This window comes from Danio aesculapii, chromosome 25 (genome assembly GCF_903798145.1).
Source record: "Danio aesculapii chromosome 25, fDanAes4.1, whole genome shotgun sequence".
NCBI classification, from domain to species: Eukaryota; Metazoa; Chordata; class Actinopteri; order Cypriniformes; family Danionidae; genus Danio; species Danio aesculapii.
Genome location: NC_079459.1, coordinates 12,879,146 through 12,898,002, shown reverse-complemented (window position 1 = coordinate 12,898,002; position 18,857 = coordinate 12,879,146). Strand labels below are relative to the sequence as shown.

The 18,857-nt window shown below is 37.0% G+C and overlaps 1 protein-coding gene across 1 annotated transcript; it reads left to right on the top strand.

Moving 5' to 3' along the window:
* The first annotated feature begins 496 nt into the window (after nucleotides 1–496).
* Nucleotides 497–17,870, top strand: LOC130219450 (hyaluronidase-4). The gene is made up of 4 exons (XM_056451858.1): nucleotides 497–584; nucleotides 11,672–12,663; nucleotides 13,699–13,788; nucleotides 16,719–17,870. The coding sequence occupies exons 2-4, from the start codon at nucleotides 11,710–11,712 to the stop codon at nucleotides 17,184–17,186; spliced, it is 1,512 nt and encodes a 503-aa protein (XP_056307833.1). The 5' UTR covers nucleotides 497–584; nucleotides 11,672–11,709; the 3' UTR covers nucleotides 17,187–17,870.
* The last annotated feature ends 987 nt before the right edge of the window (nucleotides 17,871–18,857 follow it).

Here is an 18,857-nt window from a genome sequence, read left to right as displayed (position 1 = left end):
GATGTATATCTCAACAAATGTCTACTGGAGAGCCACAAGAGACAGTGACTAAGACACAAAAACAAGACAATGACAGACCTCAGGGGACTGTAACTCCAGCAGGAAAAACGCTCCCAGAGCATCAACAAGGCCTGGTTGTGTCTGCAGTGTATTAAAACCTCTTGTGAACTCATAGCCAGGTGATTGGAGGATGCCAAGCCGGCTTATGCTGAGTGATGTGGATGAGCATAAGACTCTGTGCAGAGCGTCTCAAGGATCAAACGTGCACACAAACACACACTCACGCACATGCACACACTTTCACATACATACTCAGTCAATGGGATTTAGACTGAAGTCCTCCCTCCCTCCTTCTCTACTCTAATCGCAGTGTTGTGGTTTTCTCGCTGTGGCTCTGTGGTTGTTTTCTCCTCCCTCTCAGGAAACTCTCTGTCTCTCTCTCTCTTCACAGTGTATATAAGTAAGCAGTGAGTAGGCTTTTTAGCAGACAGAGAAAAACTATGCTAGTGTACTGTAGATGCAGAGAGGTGTGTGTAGTGTATTGTCAGCCGTACGTTACTGAGACACCGGCGTGGGATCTAGAGGTGAGTGAACTCTAATTACTCTGACTCAATATATTACAATCATACACGCACACCACATCACCCTGTTCAATATGTTACACACACACATGCACTACATCAACTTGTTGACATCAGCAAACTCTCAAAACAAAGTACATGACAAAAGTAGGCACATTCCATCTTCTTATAGCGTTTCTAAAATTATCTGTGTTGTGCTCATTCATCTACACTCTATAATTCACTGGGTTTTCTGCACAAACTTTCCATTCAAACTTACTTGAGTGTTTTTGAATGGCATGCTTCGTGTTATCCCATGCTTTGTGATACTCTGTATCAACTAAAGGCACTAATCATGATAAGTTTCAATGAATTTTGAATAGGCTTGTACATGGATAATATTTGTTGAGAGCCATTGTATTGAACATTTGAAAAGGCTCTTTTTATTTTGGTTTTCATATGTATAAAAATAATTAAATAATGTTTATTTATTCGTTTAATGTTGTGCAAGTTAAAAATACTTAAACAATTGGGCTTTTTGTTATAATGTATAAAACACTGTTATTAAAAATAAATAAATGTTGTGATGCCTAAATTGTAAACTTAAATTGATATACAGTTGAAGTCAGAATTATTAGCCCCCCTTTGAATTTTTCTTTTTTTTTTTCTTTTTAAATATTTCCCAAATGATGTTTAACAGAGCAAGGACATTTTCACAGTATGTCTGATAGTATTTTTTTTTCTGGAGAAAGTCTTGTTTGTTTTGTTTCAGCTAGAATAAAAGCAGTTTTTCATTTTTAAAAAAACATTTTAAGGGCAAAATTATTAGCCCCTTTAAGCTATATTTTTTCAATAGTCTAAAGAACAAATCATCATTAAACAATAACTTGCCTAATTACCCTAACCTGCCTAGTTAACCAAATTAACCTAGTTAAGCCTTTAAATGTCACTTTAAGCTATATAGAAGTGTCTTAAAAAATATCTAGTAAAATATTATTTACTGTCATCATGGCAAAGATAAAATAAATCAGTTATTAGAAATGAGTTATTAAAACTATTATGATTAGAAATGTGTTGAAAAAATCTCCTCTCCATTAAATATATAATTTAAATAATAATAATAATAATAATAATAATATATAAATAATAATAATATATATATATACAGGCATATTCTCCATTTATCCGCTTAACCACTTCAAATTGAGACCCAATTATGATAATAAAAATTCTACACTTTTTAAGTATATAATTTTTTTTGTCTGTTTAATGTCTGTTTTAATGGACATTATGTCAGAACTGTTGTACTTCCCAAACATTATACCAATGTAAAATTAGTCAGTAACAGATCTTGAACCCATTGTACATCCTGAATGGACAGACATATTTGATTGAATCCTGTTCTAAAGCTTGCAATGTTACAAACGATTTTAAACTTTAATTAGTAAGAGCAATCCCTTTTCTTTTCTTTTTAACATACAATCTATGAAATACCGGCAAACATATCAATACATTTGAATAAAACAATTGTAAATGTGGCTTACATCTTCCTGGATTAAAGTGATGCCATGCTGCTTTTCAGTGTAGTGGATTTGTTTCAAATTACAACATGCCGAGCCTTACCACCATTTGATTGGAAGACAATCGTCCACTCTCATGGACTGCTGGCTTTAAGTTAGATGAAATGCTCACGAACCACAAAAAACATGGGCTGACATGTGATGTCCATTGTTATGGACACAGGGTCTGAAGGGGTAATCAGACTAAATACTGGTTATCTGTAAAACAATTATTGACTGGAATTTTATTAATGATGCATTCTACATTGTAATTATTAGAACTAATTGTGGAAAGGGAATGTCTGAGGATGTTGTGAATGTTAAATGTGAATGTGGCAGGGCAAGCCCTTTCCGCAAAGGAAATCACATGAAGGAAAACCTAATTAGCCCATTCTATATATGCGTGTTCCTCAAAGATTTCATTTAAAGTTTACTGTCAGGAAATGTGCCGAGGCACCACTGAGGTCTCTGAAAAGTGACTCTGTAAATATTTTGAAGTTTGTTAATCAGAGAGAAGGGTTTTCAGATGAGATTATGTACTTCCGTTTAAAGAGCTTCTCTTGGATAGCAGCCAGTCATACTGGAGAAACTGACAGCCACTAACATCAGTGTTTCCCAGGAACCCATGATCACTTGTGGTATATGGTAAAAATATAGTGTCATTATGCTAATTTACTGTTAGCATTACTGTAGGCAGCTTCAAAAGTAGCTGTATTGTGTCAGTAGTGCCAAAAATAGGATTCTTGATCTTGAAGAAATCACGTTATTCTTTCTACCTAAAGAAAGCTATCTCAAACCAAAACATGTCCTCAGATTAACCTGACGTAGAACAACATATGTTTTACATTGTGATTGAGACTCTCATTTTAAAGGGATAAAATTAACATGTATGCACTATTTAATCACACTCAAGTGGGTCCAAAGCAATATGATAATTTTTTTCTGTTAAACAGTCAACAAGATAATTTTAAGAATGTTAGAAATCTGTAATTATTGACTTCCACAATAGAAAAATCAAATGCCATGCAAGTCAATTGAATTAGTGTTCAACATAAGAACTATCCCTTTAAAGTTTTGTTTACCATCCAAGCATCAGGTTCAGAATCAATTTAAGTCTCTTATCTCTGATTTCAAAGCATTTGATTGCAGTGACGTTGAAAAAATCAAATGGAAAATACCCACAATGACACTGAAAGTTATGAATGTCACAGAATTTATTTGAGGCTAGCAAGTGATTAAATGGGAACCCTTACCTCACGTCATCCTTGGAGACACAGCTAATAAATGCAGCAATCATCTGAAGAGCCCTGAGGTTCTTGTACGCCAGTTCAAGAAACTTCTCTGTCTCCTGTTGTAAATCTGACTTGGTCATATTTATGTTTTCAATTTGGATCATATTCACATTTGGATGCGATTGAATGAAGTTGCCTCGAAATTCTAGCATCAGGTCGACTCCATGCCTCTTGTGGTTTCTCTGAAGCCGTCGCCTAAAAGGTTTCTATAAAACCACTCTCACTAAGCCACATGTATCATAATTATTGCCAGAAAGGGCTGAGGGTTTGAGGAAGCTCAAAGATAAATAAATCTATCTGAAATACAGGCACAATCTCTTCAATTCTCTATGCCCCACTGTTTTCATTGATGGCTAACCCTAAAGCTTCATGGAAAGTTTTATTCATTCCCCCTGCTTGAATTCCCTCGCATACATAGACATAACACGTGGGATTCTTTCTCCTTTTCCATTTTTTAAAAACCTTTGTCATGAGCCCGTTTTGGATTACAGCATTAAAAGTAGAGCATTTTATAATTGATCTACGTGTGAAGGTATTTCATGCACAAAAGCCATGAAGATCATCTTTGAAGCTCACTGCAAAGCAGAGGTCTTATTATGCAGGAAGTGGTTTAATTCTTCCCCCTCATGGCACAGGCCCGGCGCCAGTCTTAGGGGAAAAGGAGCTACAGCACTCTCTTTCCACTCAATAACGCAACCACCATGGGGCTCCACAATTTGCCTTCATCCGCAACATTCCACGCCATACCTCATTTTTCAACCTCTGATTTAACACATGACTGGCATTAATAACCTCATGATACATGTGTTAATGCTATGGTTACTAGTGATTGGTTCCATACTTTACTTTGTTACCAGATAGTCAGGAGTCTTTGATTACTCTCAAAAACATCCTGTAACAGGTTTAAAACTTGGAGCCTTATAATAAGCCATAATTTACACCATCTGCAATGTAATAATCAAAGCCAGATGAGAGCTTGGGAATACTGTTCTTTGCATACAGTGATTTTACAGTGAAATGTATGAATGACATTGCATACACGTATTTAACCAACCATGTGCCATTTATTATGTTTATGTAGATAAAGCAGTACTGTTAAAAATATAACACAAATGTGTCTGGGCACAGAAACATCCCTGAAGGCACATGACGTCATATTGACGTTGTACACTGTTAAAAAAATCCGTCAAATTTACAAAAAAATACCGGCAGCTGTGGTTGTTAGAATATTTCCGTAAAAAATACGCAAGATTTTAGAACTGTTTAAATTTACGGAAAATAACCGTATTTCATGAACTGACACAATGTTCGGTTCACAAAAACGTAGCTTATCGCAAAAAACGTAAAGTCATTCAATGCACTAATGTGCTTATGTGTGTTTACAATTAGCAAATAGATTTTCACTTCATTAGTAACTACACAGTTACTTTTAAACAAAAGACGATGCAGCATAACATCAACTACTTTTAGTTCATCTTGGACTTGCACCCAGATGCTACTATCCTCCACAATGTTGACACAAAAAACGTTTTACAGTATTTTGCTGTTTTTTTTTTCTTTCTTCATTTTACGGAAAAATACCGGCAGCTGTGGTTGCCAGTAACCTACTGTTTTTAACATTTTACGATCGTTAATTCAGTTTACACAATTTTTCTGTTCAAAATACATTCCACAGTCTGTATTTTTCATCGAACACATTTAACCCCTTAAATGCCAGAGCAAAATCCTCACTAGTGTCCTCACTACAGAGGGTTGAACACTAAAGCTGCGGTCACACTGGGCTTTTCCTCCCATAGACTTCCATTCATGCGCACGCGAATGCGTCAGACCGAAAACGCAAGGTCATGCGTCACGTTTCGCATGTCGCTGCAATGCAAAGTTCAAGCTTGGTGAACTCTGACCTGCGAAATCGCAACACTTGACTGCGTGAGACCAATCGAGGATCAAAACAGGACCTCTCTGGACAGAAATTTAAAACATGGAGCAATCGCTTGCTTTTATAATGTCTAATCATCTTGTTTAATCCTGCCCCTTTTCGCAGCGCCGTAACATCATGGGGACGTTGGATTTTGTTTGGAAATGAAAATCGGTTTGACGTCAGAACCCAACATCAGGCCAAAGTCAATATCCAATGTCCAACCTAAAATCAACCAAATATCAACGTCTAATAATGTTACCTTGACTTTCTGTGGACGTTACCACCATAACATCTATCAGACGTTGGATTTTGGTCACTTTCCAACACCTAAAATCAACCAAATAATGCAATTTGACGCAGTTATTGGACGTCAAAATTAGGTTGTCCTTAGACACTGGCTAGACATTAAAGTTGAAGTGTGCCTGCTGGGATGTTCATAGCTTAAGTGACAAATGCCCTTAATAATATAATATAATATATGCTAGACTGGTTAATAGTCAACCCAGGCTCATTCTGAAAATGTATCGCTATTTCTGGAGAGCACCCAGGAGCTACGTTTTTTTCGAGTTTTTATTTTCGTGAATCCACTAGAGGTCACTGTGTACACTTTTTGAGATCTCATATTTCTCTCGCGAGAAATAATTATTCTGCCTGCTGTACTCGCGTAAATCCACCAGAGGCCGCTGTTGACTGACTGATTGACTGACTGACTGACTGATTGACTGACCCACCCTCTTCCTTCTCTAAACCCAATCAATAATGTTTTCAAAAGCACCGATTGACCTCGCATCTCAGAAGTCTGCCAACGTACATGATGAGCTTTCTGGACAAACTGGTAACAATGGGAAAGCTGTCCATACATATGTAAGCGGTCAGAAGTTAAGCGCAAAAAGGAGCATTTTAAAGATAAAATACAGCCATACAAAATTCAGGCAACATAATTTGCAATCTCCAAAAATGTAAATGGCTACGTTTTCAGAATGAGCCAATGGTCATTGCATCGCACAGACAAAATAAAAAAGAAAAAAAAAAAAAAGAAAATTGTGAAAAAGTATTTCTCTGCAGATATTTGGTTATTGCTATGAAATTCATACCCTTCACCTTTGTCTTGTCTGTTAATGCTCTGGCATTTGGCAGAAGCAGCTATGATTATGGCTATGTGGGCGCCACACTGGTGAGAGTATGTGGCTGGGCTTGGCCATTACCCTTGTGGTTAACTGCTGGTCTGACTGATGACTGCAATCCCCAAACTAACTTTTGACTCATAATCAAACCAAGTACAAAATGTTATGTTTACGCATGACCTCTCCCTTCGCACATTTAACTTGGCTCAAGACTTATAGTAGGACATCACGTCCATCCTAAAAAATAAAGCTCTGTTAAAATTCATCCCTTATATATCCTCTAAAATATATTATACTATTATATTGTAATACTATAAAAAAAACTCCACTAACTGACAAAAATGGAGACCAAAGCTTGGAAGAATGCAGGCTCAGTTGAGGGACCAGTTCTCCAGGCAGAGTTTCAGTCTAAAAGACACCGGTGGCTTTGAGAAGGTGCATTTGTTGTGGTTAAGACGCAGGCCCACGTAGGTCCTGGGCAGGTGTTAAGAGTAGCCAAAGGGATAAATTTTGACACTTGATCATTGCAGGAATCAGTCTTGCATTCCTGACAAATCTTTGTCCTCTATGGGCTATAATAAGTTTTTCCTCTGTGCACAACAACCATATGCTTTGGATAGGGACTAGATCCAAGATTATATGAATCTCAGGATCAGATGAAACAAGCAGACTAACATGGGTGTCAAGGCCATTCTTTTTATAGTGTCTTTTTGGATGATGTTTCTGTTCTAAATGCACTAAATAATGCAGCCTAACAATCTGTTAGAGGATTTGGCTTTTAAAGCTTTGCATTTGTGTTTTATTTGTATGCTAGTGCAAAGAGATGTGTCTTTAATCTGGATTTAAACTGACCATATGTATCTGTTTCCCAAACTGTGAAGGCTTTTCCTGAGTTAGTGTCAGGTATGAAAAGGATCTACTGCCTACAGTATGCCTTTAGATGTTCTAGGTGTAATTAGTTAGCCAGGATTAAGTTAACATATTGGGCGAGAGGGGCTGTAATACAACAGGAGCTCACCCTAATACTGTGGAGCTAAGCCATTCAGGGCTTAGTAAGTAAACAACAGGATTTTAAAATTTATATAATTCTTAGTAGTGAGTCAATGCAATGCTGACAGAACCAGACTAATATGATCATATGTCTTTGTTCTACCCACACAGTTAAAAAATATCTGTTAAATTTACAGAAAAATACCGGCAGCTATGGTTGCCAGAATTTTTCTGTAAAAAACACAGAAGTTTATAGAACTGTTAAAATGAATGGAAAATAAACGTATTTCATGAACTGATACAATGTTCAGTTCACAAAAACGTAGCTTAGTGCATAATAACGTAAAGTCATTCAATGCACTAATGTGTTCATGTGTGTTTACAATCAGCAAACAGTTTTTCACTGCATTAGTAACTACACAGCTACCTTCAAACAAAAGAAGATGCAACATAACTTCACCTACCCTCAGTTCATCTTGGACTTGCCCTAAGACGCTACTATCCTCCACAATGGTGACATCCCTGCAGGCACATGATGTCAACATGACGTCATATTGTTGTTGTACCCTAACGTACCCCAACATCATGGGGACGTTGGATTTTGTTTGGAAATGAAAATCGGTTTGACGTCAGAACCCAATATCAGGCCAAAGTCAATGTCCAATGTCCAATGTCCAACCAAATATCAGCGTCTAATAATGTTACCTTGACTTTCTGTGGACGTTACCACCATGACATCTATCAGACATTGGATTTAGGTCCTTTTCCAACACAATCTAAAATCAACCAAATAACGTACTTTGACACCGTTATTGGACGTCAAAATAAGGTTGTCCTTAGACGCTGGCTAGACATTAAAGTTTGGTCACTTGATGTCAAGACCTAAATCTAACCTAATATTAATGTCTTATGATTGTGCTTGTTAACAGCAGGTGTTCAGCAGTGTCTGAATTCACTTATTTGTGGTCATTCACTCTGTCTAGTGGACTAAACTAATTGACAAATTTAGGGACTAGTGAATGAGGGTGTGTGGTGAGATTTCAGACACTCTGATTAGTTTCTCGAAAACAAAGGTTAGATCTGTTACAGCTATTTTCCGTATTTTTTACAGGAATTAGCTGTTAATCATTTAACAGGTTTTCACTGTAGATTGTACAGATTTTACTGTTAAAATCACTGACATTTTTTACAGTGCAAGTAGCAAAGAATTCTGGCCCAGATTTAGCATAATGCTGGCACAGCGGGTGTTCATCCTGTACTGGCATACTGAATGTGGGCCAAACATGGCCCAAATTTGATAGTGGTGGCACCATCTACAAGGCAGCACACAAGACTTGGGCAGATATCAAATGTAGTATTTGGACCAGATGTTAAAAATTTATATGTGAGCCACCTAAGTTTGGTCTATCTTGACCCACTTTTAAAATACATCTAAATGATATTTTAATTCTGAAAAAAATCAGACTGCTTTGAGAAAAAGCAAGCCCATAGCGCGCCTAAAGTGAAATGCTTCATAGGTTTATCAAATTCATTGCAGTCGTGACACACCAACATATCTGACCCAGTTCAGACCCAGTTGTGGGTTATTAACTTGGGTGAGACTTGGCCCAGATATGTTTGGCCCTTGTATGGAAGCCAGACTTGGTCCAATCATGTATCAAAAGCTGAATGTGTGGACTTTATCTGGGCCAGATAAATTTTGCTATGTAGCTTGTCAGTAATCTCAATCTGCAATCTCAGTTTGCATAATGTGCACTCTCAGTTTGCATAATGTGCAATCTCAGTTTGCATAATAAAGGCTGAATCCAGATACTAATGGTATTTTTATCCAGCTGAAGTTTGTTTATTAGACTTACAAAGCAACCACCAAGTAATGCACTACAGTAATTATTTGCAAGGTCATAAGGTCCTGAATGAGTTTTTCCCACATTAGACATTGTTTGCATGTCTTATGTGAATTATGTTAGCATATGTCCTCAAGTGGAACAGTAGGGCATAGTAACAGTCATTAAGACAAGGACTTACTGCCACCTACTTGTGATCATACTTATTTACGATGACAGGCTTAAAACAGCCAAGGTACACTGAAAAGTGCTGGGTTATTTAAACTCAAAGTTGGGTGAAATATGGACAAATGCAAGAATTGGGTTCAATATTTAATTTAAGGGTGACATGTTGGCACAGTGGGTAGTGCTGTCGCCTCACAGCAAGAAGGTCGCTGGTTTGAGTCTCAGCTGGGTCAGTTGTCATTTCTGTGTGGAGTTTGCATGTTCTCCCTGTGTTTGCGTGTCTTTCCTTCGGGTGCTTCGGTTTCCTCCACAGTCTAAAAACATGTGGTCTAGGTGAATTGAATTAGCTAAATTTGCCACAGTGTATGTGTGGGTGTGAATGCAAGAGTGTATGGGTGTTTCCCATTGCTGGGTTGCGGCTGGAAGGGCATCCGCTGCTTAAAACATATGCTGGATAAATTGGCGGTTCATTCCACATATATTCTCTGATACACTTTATCCACTTTATCTGGATTAATTTTGTGGCAGTTTGTTCTCTTGTGGTAATCTGTCATTGCTAAGCACTCATTTGCTGCATTTTCTATTAGTTGCTGGGGACAGAAGACAGTGTGTATAGGCTACACTTTGATAATTATTTACAGCATTTTAAAGATATACCACGATGCAGCATCTCACCAGACTGTGAAAGACTTTACACTTTGTACAGTATTGTGTAAATGGCAGATGGTCCTTTTAGCAGCATGACAAATAAACATACTAAAATTGCAAAGCAAAAAAGTGCTCCAATAACAATGAACAAAGCTGTCATCACATCATGTGTTCACAGATATTGCACTCTCTTTAGAGTAACGAAAGCTGCCTGATCTCCACACTGAATGTTTTTGTTGTTGTTGTGATGAGAGGATTTGTCTGTGCATAATTTAATTGCTGAGCCATGTTGAGCAGTAAGAATGATCAACTAAAGGTCAATCTACTACTACTTTTCCATCAATACTACAAATACAACTATTACTACTAGTTGTTGTAGTTTTAGTAGTCGTAGTAGTAATAAAAACAACAACAATGATGATAACATTGTTTATACCCTGATTAAAATGTACAAATAATGAATAAAAAATGTGTTTAATATTATAGGCCTAAAGAGTTATTCATTCATTCATTTTCTTTTCGGCTTAGTCCCTTTATTAATCTGGGGTCATCACAACCGAATGAACCGCCAACTTATCCAGTATGTTTTACACAGCGGATGCCTTTCCAGCTGCAACCCATCACTAGGAAACATTAACACACATACACTACGGTCAATTTAGCTTACCCAATTCACCTTCTGTATACCGCATGTCTTTGGACTTGTGGGGGAAATCGGAGCACCCAGAAGAAACCCCCACGAACACAGGGAGCACATGCAAGTTTGAACCAGCAACCTTTTTGCTGTGAGGCGATCGTGCTACCCACTGCTCCACCATGATGCCCTAAGGAATTATTAAATATTAAAATATAATATTGGCCCAGGTGCTCAACAAACCTTTGTATAAATTCATTTTAATTAATCCACTTCTTTATTATCATGTTCAATATTATTTTTTATAAGGACATGCCAGGTCAGACTTAGCAATAAACAGTATTTTAAAGCCAGTAAAACTGCTGGAATTACCTTAAATAAAGTCTTATTATGCAACTTGTCATTCATTCATTCATTTTCTTTTCGGCTTAGTCCCTTTATTAATCACAGCAGAATGAACCGCCAACTTATCCAGCACATGTTTTACGCAGCGGATGCCCTTCCAGCTGCAACCCATATCTGGGAAACATCCATACACACTCATTTGCTACGGACAATTTAGCCTACCCAATTCACCTATACCGCATGTTTTTGGACTGTAGGGGAAACCGGAGTCCCTGGAAGAAACCTGCGCAAACGCAGGGAGAACATACAAACTCCACACAGAAACACCATAGAACCAGCGACCTTCTTGCTGTGAGGCAACAGCACTACCTACTGCACCACTGCATCACCCGCGAATGAGATTTCATATTGACAGTTGCTTAACTCAATGGCTTGCAGTAATAAAAACATTGTGTCATGATGCCTCGGGCAAAAATTAATCAGCTCATTTTAAATATACCAGCCACTGTGTAAACGAATAGCCACTGTACCTACCACAAACAGTTGTTAATTGTATTGTGGTTGTTGTTTTTTTTTTTTCATCCCTTCACAGGATGATTGACAGTTGCCTGTGCTGAGTCACACAGCAGAATGTCTGGTGTGCCCTGCGGGGCATTGCAACACCACACTGTGCCTGTAGCCTGTGCCATCATCTGTTCCTGGCTGTTGATCCTGGTCCATTCTGTCCTTTGCCAGAAACCTGCAAAGCTGCCTCTGGTGGGCCGCAAGCCTTTCCTGGCTGCCTGGAATGCTCCGCTGGATATGTGTACATTGAAGTACAATATTAACGTCAGCCTTGATATTTTCCACATCAGCGGCAGTCCACGAGCCGTCCACACGGGCCAGAATGTCACCATCTTTTATGCTAACCGTCTGGGCTACTACCCTTTCTATAATGAGCAAGGGGTTCCAATCAATGGAGGCCTACCTCAGAACACCAGTCTTGAAGCACATCTTCGCAAAGCCCGAAAAGACATAGCGCACTTCATCCCTTCCGAAGACTTCCGTGGCCTGGCTGTAATCGATTGGGAGTTTTGGCGGCCACAGTGGGATCGTAACTGGCACAAAAAAGACATTTACCGGAAAAATTCACGTGAACTGATTGCACAGGCTTACCTTAATGTGACAGAGGAACAGGTGGAGGAGCTGGCACGCTTGCGCTTTGAGAAAAGTGCCATGGAATACATGCAGGGCACACTGCAGCTCGCTATACAAACTCGTCCACATGGACTTTGGGGTTTTTATCTCTACCCTGACTGTCACAATTACAACATACATGAACTCAACTACAGTGGCACATGCCCTCAACGGGAGAGCGAACGTAACGACCAGCTGTTTTGGTTGTGGAACAGCAGCACTGCCCTTTTCCCGGCCCTTGCTATACGTAAGGGCCACACAGACAGCGTTCGCAACCTGCACTTCTCGCAGAACAGGGTACTAGAGTCGCTGCGACTGGCCTCACTTACCTCACTTCCCTATGAGCTGCCTACGTATGTATACACGCGGCTGGGGTATAGAGATGATGCCATGGCCTTCCTGACTCAAGTAAGTGAATATGTTCAATATGTTTAAATACAACAAAACATATACTAGACTGTCAGAAATAAAGGTAGAGGAGCTGTCACTGGGGCAGTACCTTTTCAAAAGATACATATTTGTAGCCAAAGAGTCCATAATGGTACCTCAAAGGTACAATTTGGTACATTTGGGTACTAATATGCTCATTTGAGGTACCACTGTGGACTCTTTGGCTAAAAATATGTATCTTTTGAAAAGGTTCTGCCCCAGTGACAGGTACTCTACCTTTATTTCTGAGAGTGTAAAATATTGTACATCCTCAAGTTTATATGATTTTACCTTATTGTCAACTTTCTGGTTGTTATATATACATAGCATAATTACACAAACGGTTACAGTAACATTAATAGGGTATGCACACCGGCTTTTAAATTCAGTCAGCCAGCCCCAGGGCCTCTGTGAATTGTCATCCCATGCAAAATTGCTGTGTTTATGATCAGATTTATTTAAAATAACGCGATCTTCACTGCCTGGCTGAGATACGATATAAAGTGTGTATCAGGCCAAACAAGAAGCACTTTATTTTTTTTCTGTGCCATGTCTTTAAAATATGAATATAAATTTTCCCCTAGTATTTTCAATGGGAGTTTTTGTGCTAGCCTGCTGCTATTGACAGCTTTTGTCTCTTTTCACACTTTAACAATCAAATTGTTGCTTAAGTCTATTTAACTGGTTATATTTGAATTACATTACAACATCGATGCTTTAAATGAACCTTATGAAATTAAAAATAGTCACATTCACTAGAAGTTCATCATTGGCTGAAAAACACTAGCTGTGCATATAGCCCATTCTACACCATTTGCTCTGTACATATCAACTGTTCTGAGTCTAAAATCAATAGCTCCCCCTTGTGGTCCAATAGAGTACACAGACAACATTTAAAGAGTTGTTGCTAAAAAGTGTGTCACTACTATCACAATGACTTATAAATACTATAATAAATCCATTTACATTTATAAAATTGGTCAGTGACATCATAAACATATTTTGATTTTACAGAAGGACTTGATTCATACAATAGGAGAAAGCGCTGCTTTGGGAGCTGCAGGATTTGTCATTTGGGGGGATCTTAACCTCACATCCTCAAGGGTGAGAATTTTAACCCTGTTTCATACAAAATTTCTTTAAACAGGTTGACATTAGAACTGTCATGCAAAATTTATTTGATTAACTAAGACTGCTGTTTATCAGCTTCAATGTGTGTGCATTAAGGGAAAATGTATTTATTTATTTATTTATTTATTTATTTATTTATTTATTTATTTATTTATTTATTCATTCATTCATTTACTTCAACCCCTGCACTTTTTTTAAATATGGTGTTCCAAATTGATCTGTTCTTGGCCATATTTTCTTCCTCTCTAAATGCTCTAGGCTCAATAATCATACATGATATAAATAACTTTAACATATGACCTCCAACTATATCGTCCATACAACATAGAGAAATATGGCAATATGTAAAAAATCACGTATGTCCTATAAACACTCATATTCAGATTTCAAACCCACACACATATGCAGCATATATATTTTTTTTAAATTGCAAAATAATAATTTACATCACATATATTTATTTTTCAATGATTAGAATTACACAAATGTACATTCATTCATTTGTTTTCCTTCAGTACAGCGAAGAGCCAACTTATCCAGCATGTTTTACACAGCGAATTCCCTTCCAGCTGCAACCCACTATTGTGAAAAACATCCATACACACATACACCGGCCCCTAGCCTTTGGGGGTTCGGGTGGTTGACGATGTCCAGAATTTGTCCCAAACATGAGCTCATTTGTCCTGTTTTGACTGCTATGAAAACATAATACAATAAGTGAAAAATAACCCATTGAAAAGGCTTTAAGAGGAATACTCTGTTGGGTGCCGTGGCATCAGCTAATAAGTTTTAGGCAATGCAAACAATTATTTTTCATGAGTCCAACACCCAGCTGCTAGAAAACATACAGTACAATCTGACATAAGTAAAGTCATATTTCGCTACTGTATTGCTTTTAAATACAGAAAAAGTTTTACAAGTAACTTTCATTCTAAATCTTGGAATTTATTCTTGAAACACAAAATGACCAATTAAAAGCAGACTATTTCAGCTATTGTTGTTATCCACAATTTTTCAAATGTACTTTTTTACAAGAGCGGCTAGAAAAATTGTAAAGCTCTACATTATTATTATTATTATTATTATTATTATTATTATTATTATTATTATTCAAATGGCCAAATTTTGACTGAGAAAAGGTGAATCTGCTGGCCAGTTTGTTATTTATAATTTGCCTAATAAATGACAATAGGCTTTGATTGATTGATTTGAATGGGGAGTGATTGATTCAGCTAAACATAGTGCTTAAAATGTATTTAAATTTCATAATTAAATAGAAAATTTTCCATTTTTTGATAAAAAAGAACCACTCATTTCACCAGGTTGGCTACTGGCCTGAGTACGTGTTTATCCAATTTACCTGTACCGCATGTCTTTGGCCTGTGAGGGAAGCCAGAGCACTTGGAGGAAACCCACACAAACACAGGCAGAACATGCAAACTCCACACAGAAATGCCTGAAAACTGATCTTTGACTCAAACCAGTGACTTTCTTACTGTGAGGCAACAGTGCTTACCACTGAGTCACCGTGTCACCCCTACATATGTACATATAAATACATGTGTAAATACATTATCAAAAATTTCATGTGCATGTTCATGTATGGGCATATGTATGTCAGATTTCCGTATGGGAGGACATTAATCTCTGGAAAGTCAAGTTCTAGATGGAAAATAACTGAATGAAAAGGAAACCTACTGAATGCTATAATGAATCTATTAAAAGCCAGGTTTCTTAGCTTTCACAATCACAGGAAAAAAAAGCTAATTTCTTCTATTTGACAATCGTATAAAAGTAGTAGTTTCGTTTTATTTTGGAGACAAAAGTGAAGAATTTTCTTTCTAGTAAAGACCTTGGCATTGCAATTCACGCTTTAATTTCCTCTCAACTAAATTATTATAACTCTTTGTACAATTGCCTATCCCAGTTCGTGTGGTTCGATCAAAAGGTAGGAACTAGATTGTTAACAGCAACTAAAAAAAGCGATCATATCTCCCATCTCCTTGCCTCATTGCACTGGATCCTCTTTTAAAATTTAGAGTCAGCTTTAAGATCTGTCTTTTCGCAAACTAGGCACTGCATAATTCTTTCTTGGATTACGTAACGCGATTAGGCCTTACGCAGCCCCCAAGTCATTAGGATCTTGCATTCAGATTCTTTTATCTGTCCTTCGTGCTTGTAAACCAAAAAAGAAGCTTTCTCTCAGCCTCAAAACTGTGAAACAGTCTATCTTTGAACATCAGCACATCTCTCTCTCTCTCTCTCTCTCTGGATGCTATTCAATCCAGCTTAAAGACCTATTTTTACATTAGACATACTGTGAAAATTTCCTTTGAATCCTTTGCCCCCCTTTGAATTTTTGTTTCTTTTTCAAATATTTCCCAAACTGTCTTTAACAGACCGTGGATGTTTTCACAGTATGTAACGATGAATGCAGCAATGTACAGAGACATCCTGAATGAAAACCTGCTTTAGAGTGCTCTTGACCTAAGACTGGGGCGATGGTTCATCTTCCAGCAGGACAATGATCCAAAGCACACCGTCAAAATATTAATGGAGTGGCTTCACAACAACTCGGCCCAGCCAGAGCCCAGACCTAAAACCTATTGAACATCTCCGGAGAGATCTGAAAATGGCTGTACACTGTCGCTTAAAATAAGGCTGTAACATATGGAAATGTGTTAATGTGTGAAATGTGGAAAAAGTGAAGCGCTATGAATACTTTCTGGGTGCACTATATACATACATTATTTTTATTAAATTTTTTTCTGTGGAATAAACTTTCAGGAATTAATTGTTTACAAAAGAATAACAATAAATGTTAGCTAAATAAACACTGTAAATTTTGATTTCTCACATATTTTAATGTCAAAAGTTCTATGTGTCTTCCTGTGTTTCCTCAGCACAACTGTTCCAAAGTGAAGGCATTTATGAACCACAGACTGGGTCAGTACATCACTAATGTTACCCGAGCAGCAGAAGTCTGTAGCGACTTCCTGTGTCAGTCCAATGGACGCTGTGTCCGACGAGACCCACAGGCACCGCACTACCTACACCTGAGCCGCAGCAGCTATCGGATCCAGTCTAACCGGAATGGCACATTCACTGTAACTGGCTGGCACTCACAGCACGAGCTCCAGCTACTAGCCGACAGGTTCCGCTGCCACTGTTACCAGGGCTATGGGGGAGACCGCTGTGATAGCATAGAACCAGAGGAGACAGAGGAGGATAACATGATAAAAGAGGATGTGGATGGGGAGGTTCAAAAGGAACTGGAGGACCACGAACACATAAGGGATACTGCTGTGCCTTTACAAAATGGCTTGATTCTGTGTACTCTACTCCTCTTGTTGAACTTTGGTTTTATTTAGAGGTGAAGTGTGTCATTTCTGCACCACTTGCATCATCAGGTGGAATTGCAATAAGAACAATAATCATTTTTAAAACACTCCCCTTGTCTCCCATTGACTGAACAAACAGATAGCCCCACCCCAGAGTCACATGAAATCACTGTTGTATTGTGGGGTTGGTTAGATTCATAAGCAAACAGAGATTTAAAAAAAAGGGCTACAGAGCTAATGTTTACTAGTGGTTGATGAATATATTTGTTTTCAGATACTTTTTAAAACCCTTTTTGCAAGGCGTTGCAGATATCTTTGGCCAAAGTATTCTTAGAACAACTGCTGCTATTACATTTAAATGTATTTTATACAATATTTACAAAATTGTTATTTGAAAATGGATAAAAATGAAATACAAAATTTTATTGAAGATAATACATACTACTTTTTTACACATACTTTAAGGATACATTTACCAGATGTTTTTGTATAATAATCAACTTACAAATGAAGATAATAGAAACAATTCAAATAAACAAAATAGTAGCAATATTATGTGGTGCTGTGACAATATGGCAAGCTGTTTTGACATTTAATCAATAGCTTGTACTAGTATCTATTTTCATGTAACTAGTGCTTATTTTTTAGATACTAGTACCTAATCTTTAGATACTAGTGCTTATTTATTATATACTAGTGCTTATTCGTTAGATACCAGTGCCTATTTTTTAGGTACTAGTACTCATTCATTAGATACTAGTACCTATTAAATAGATACTAGTACTTATGTATTAGATACTAGTACTTATACATTAGATGCTAGTACTTATTCATTAGATACTAGTATCTATTTAATAATTATTAGTACTTATTAATTAGATACAAGTACTTATTTTAATAGTGACTAACTATTCTGTTGTTACTAATAAAAAAAAATTCCATTGTTTTATATGGGATCTGTCATTGGGGTATCAACTATTCAGTTCAGAGAGTTGTATCTAATTAATAGATACTATAATTAAGTATTAGATACTAGTACTTATTCATTAGGTACTAGTACTTAATCATTAGATATAAATATAGAATAGTTATAGAATTAGATATAGAATAGTTACTATTACTTATTAAATAGATACTAGTACTTATGAAATATAGGAGTACTTATGAAATAGATACTACAACTTATTTAAAAGATACTAGTACACATTTTTTAGATACCAGTACTTGTTTAAAATGTTACTAGTCAAAATAATAATAATAATTTACTAATAAAATGTTTAATTGAACTCTACTCTACCATTTGGATGCGTCATAACATAAGATTAGGCACTAGTATCTAATGAATAAGCATTAGTGTCTAATGAATAAGTACTTGTACTTAATGGAAAAGATACTAATATCTAAAAAGTAAACACTAGTAACATGAAAATAGATACTAGTAATGGCTTTTGATTAAATGCTAAAACGGCTTGCCATAGTGACAAGTCCCATATTTATATAACTCTTTGGACCACTGACTTTTCAAGAATATCAGCCTGCATCTAACATATAGAAGTATTTTCTGGTCCCATGTTAAACTTTTTTTTTTTACAGCAAATCTTTAAAAGGTACACACTTCACCTTTAACTAAAAGTGGCCAAGGAGTCACTTGATGGCACATTATGACTCAGTCAGGTTTTAATATTTGTGATTTTTCTAAAT

Excerpts from the sequence above, each read along its gene's own strand:
- LOC130219450 (XM_056451858.1), top strand. The coding sequence starts at position 11,710 with ATGTCTGGTGTGCCCTGCGGGGCATTGCAACACCACACTGTGCCTGTA. Across the intron at positions 12,664-13,698 it reads CCATGGCCTTCCTGACTCAA|AAGGACTTGATTCATACAAT; the intron begins GTAAGTGAATAT and ends TTGATTTTACAG. Across the intron at positions 13,789-16,718 it reads TTAACCTCACATCCTCAAGG|CACAACTGTTCCAAAGTGAA; the intron begins GTGAGAATTTTA and ends GTGTTTCCTCAG.